General features: G+C 50.9%; 2 protein-coding genes across 17 annotated transcripts; one reads left to right on the plus strand and one right to left on the minus strand.

Moving 5' to 3' along the window:
- Window positions 1–324: 324 nt before the first annotated feature.
- Window positions 325–1,326, plus strand: PPTG_16728 (hypothetical protein). The gene has a single exon (XM_008914494.1). It carries the CDS (start codon window positions 423–425, stop codon window positions 1,164–1,166), a length of 744 nt encoding a protein of 247 aa, XP_008912742.1. The 5' UTR covers window positions 325–422; the 3' UTR covers window positions 1,167–1,326.
- PPTG_16729 (hypothetical protein) lies at window positions 1,237–2,639 on the minus strand. Of its 16 annotated transcripts, XM_008914498.1 has the most exons (8): window positions 2,516–2,626; window positions 2,346–2,455; window positions 2,130–2,278; window positions 2,001–2,072; window positions 1,838–1,936; window positions 1,663–1,769; window positions 1,500–1,591; window positions 1,237–1,437 (listed from the first exon to the last, which is right to left on the minus strand). In XM_008914498.1, exons 1-8 carry the CDS (start codon window positions 2,575–2,577, stop codon window positions 1,361–1,363), a joined length of 768 nt encoding a protein of 255 aa, XP_008912746.1. In that variant the 5' UTR covers window positions 2,578–2,626; the 3' UTR covers window positions 1,237–1,360. The 16 variants fall into 16 exon arrangements, with proteins under 16 accessions (XP_008912746.1, XP_008912748.1, XP_008912745.1 ...); XM_008914500.1 differs by having other exon boundaries at window positions 1,663–1,936; window positions 2,516–2,639; XM_008914497.1 differs by having other exon boundaries at window positions 1,237–1,591.
- Between the last annotated feature and the right edge of the window lie 69 nt (window positions 2,640–2,708).

Here is a 2,708-nt window from a genome sequence, read left to right on the forward strand (position 1 = left end):
AAGTGAATCTCTCGGTGTAGACCCAAAAACCTGAGATCCGAGGTGATGCTTGCTTGATGCGGTAATATCGTCCACTTCAACTTCAGAAAATGCAGTTTAGCTTCGAAAACGCCTTGTCATCGTTGTGATCTTCTGATTCAGTTAAGTGGCCAGAGCTCCAGCGTGGAACGTGAGCCGCAACGCAAGTCCATGATCAATTTGGCATTGTTATCGCTGGTCGTGGGCGCGTCGTCCGTTATGATATCTTCGGTTTTGTATTGCCTTTTTGTATGGTCGATCTAGTGCAAAAACGACACAAGTCCCCTCCAACCACTCGCTGTTACCAGATCGAATCAGAAAAACGACAAAACGACCAGCTAACTTACGACCGCACGGCGCCTCCCGGCCATTTAGCCGAACGAGTCCTGCACAACACTGATACCATGGTCGACGAGGAGGTGGCGCGCTCTCTGGAGCAGGAAGCCATCGCGCTCGTGAATCTCAGTAATCCCAAGCAATTCGTCTCCAACCAGCCGCTCGAGAGCGCCGGCCAGGAACCGGACGCGTCGGCGGAACTGCTGGACGGCAACATCTCCATGAAGTCGCTGCTGGTGACGCTCAAAAAGCGCAAACTGCAGCACCCTGAGGCTCAAGTCAAGGAGGAACAGCCCTCAGACACCGGGTCTGATAACGCGGAGACTGCATCAGCCGACGACGCGAAGCTCCCGAGCTTTCGCGCTGTTTTCCAGCCTTCACAGCAGCAGATCGAGCAGACGGAGGAGCCTGTGCCTCCGGAGCTCAAGTGCAAGTACCGCACGGGCAAATGCCACAATGCGCGCGCACTGAAGTCGTGCGGAGACTATCACAACCTGTGCAACTACCACCGACTGCGAGCCAATGCCAACCAGCGCAAACTGGACCGCAAGAAGAAGGAGCAACGGCTGCAACAGCAGCTCACGGCCAACGCGTCGTCCTCACCGCGATCGCAGCCTCTCCTTGCGTCACATGCGGCCGCAGCCGCGCTCGCGTCCCTCGTGGCCGCGCAACCACAGCACCACTTTGATGTGTTGCAACAGAGACCGTTCTTCGCGTCGGGCGCCACCGTGCAGGAGGTGGACAAGAACAATAGGAATAGAAGCACTACCAACTGTGTGCGTCCCAAGCAGGAAGACGCCTGCAGTTATTAGACTGGCGGTAGTCGCACTTGGGCTATCTGCCTCCCATAGATCCATAAACAGAGAAACAAGAGCAACATACGACAGCCGCGTTGGCTTGTAAGACACTTTGCAGGTTACAGTACATAGTTATTGACGGCACAGGCTGTCTTGTTGTCTAGCTAGCGCTTCATATTGACGTCCAGCGGAAGGAGAATAGTGCTGCGTTATGTATACACGACCAGGAAGACCATGACGATGAGCACTGCCACTAGGAAGAGGATGAGGCCTAGTTGGCATTTATCTGAAGCAAAAAAAAAATTAGTAGTAGATTTTGATGAAAAGTATAAAAAAAAATGCCCATACCTTTTGTTTTCAACATTTTGCTCAAGCGTCCCATGACAAAATTCATTCGCTCCTGAGCTTCTTCCACATCATCAGTCAGATCGTCCAGCATTCTATAACAAAAAAATAAAATATCGTTAATTAACCCACTCGATAAAATATCCAAGCTGTGAAGAGCACTCACTTGTTCTGGCTCTTGACTTCGCTCGAGATCTCCACTGTGACTCCATGTAAGCGCGTGATATCACTGTGTAATCCCGCCAAACTCTGATCCTGCTCTTGCATAATTTGCTGTAACCAGTCACAATACCTCGTGAATTAAATGCTATAAGCCGAGAGTTAAACAGCACAATTCGCACCTGTTGCCTCTGTGTTTCTTCTTCCAAAAAGTGCTCGTTTCTTTCTTGCCCCGTAAGATTTGACCTAAAGGAAGTCGACGATTTCGCTGACTGCATCAACTGCAAAATGAAATTTATCCGTCAGCCCGCAACACACTTTAACCTTGCAGCCTGAATTTCTCACTTTGCGTTCTTCCTTGCGAATCCGAGTCTTGACAGCGTCGGTCGAAATCTCGGCTGAAACAGCTTGTAGTTCCTGTTTAAAAGGCATCAGTACGCCTTCCTCTCTTGCAATTTCCAGGACGTTCCCCACCTTTCGAGTGGTCGCCACAAAAGCTTTACGACTTGCGATCTCCGCTGCGTCAATATGCTCAAACTTGGTTCGATTGGCCTCTACCATGACGATGGTCTCTTCTAAAAATTTGACCGACTTCTCCGCTGTCGACACGGCGCTCTCGATCTCTGCAATAGCACGCTGTCAGCTGTGTTGCAAATAGAGATAAAGTGGCTCAACCACTGTAGAACGCACGGTGCGTAAGTGCCGGCAGCTCCTTGGCGGCCGGTGAGTCCTTGGCGTCCAGAATGGCGCGCCATTTGGCGTGTTTCTGGTTCACGGCCGACACTTTACTCTCCAGTTCACTAGACGCAGCAACGTTAGAAACACCAGGGAGTTTAGCGCAAAACTACAGGCGCGCGTACTCCTTGAAGACGTAGAACGGGTCGCCGCTCGCCGCCGCCATGGACGGCTCCTTCTTCATCATGACTGGAGCTATTGGTATCTGCCGACGCCGCTTGACAGGCGTTTTCGCACTTAACCGCGAAGAAAATCAGAAAAATGAAAATCGAGTGGAAAATCCATGGGTTCATGGTTTTCTTACAAGCAACATTTTTT

The sequence above is a fragment of the Phytophthora parasitica genome (genome assembly GCF_000247585.1).
Source record: "Phytophthora parasitica INRA-310 unplaced genomic scaffold supercont2.60, whole genome shotgun sequence".
Classification (NCBI taxonomy): domain Eukaryota; phylum Oomycota; class Peronosporomycetes; order Peronosporales; family Peronosporaceae; genus Phytophthora; species Phytophthora nicotianae.

What these genes read in the sequence shown, in the direction of transcription:
- PPTG_16729 (XM_008914496.1), bottom strand. Translation starts at nt 2,577, where the DNA reads ATGATGAAGAAGGAGCCGTCCATGGCGGCGGCGAGCGGCGACCCGTTC. An exon ending in AAGAAACACAGAGGCAACAG is followed by an intron (nt 1,770 to 1,837) that starts GTGCGAATTGTG and finishes GACTGGTTACAG; the next exon opens with CAAATTATGCAAGAGCAGGA. An exon ending in CAAAATGTTGAAAACAAAAG is followed by an intron (nt 1,438 to 1,499) that starts GTATGGGCATTT and finishes TTTTTGCTTCAG; the next exon opens with ATAAATGCCAACTAGGCCTC.
- PPTG_16728 (XM_008914494.1), top strand. Translation starts at nt 423, where the DNA reads ATGGTCGACGAGGAGGTGGCGCGCTCTCTGGAGCAGGAAGCCATCGCG.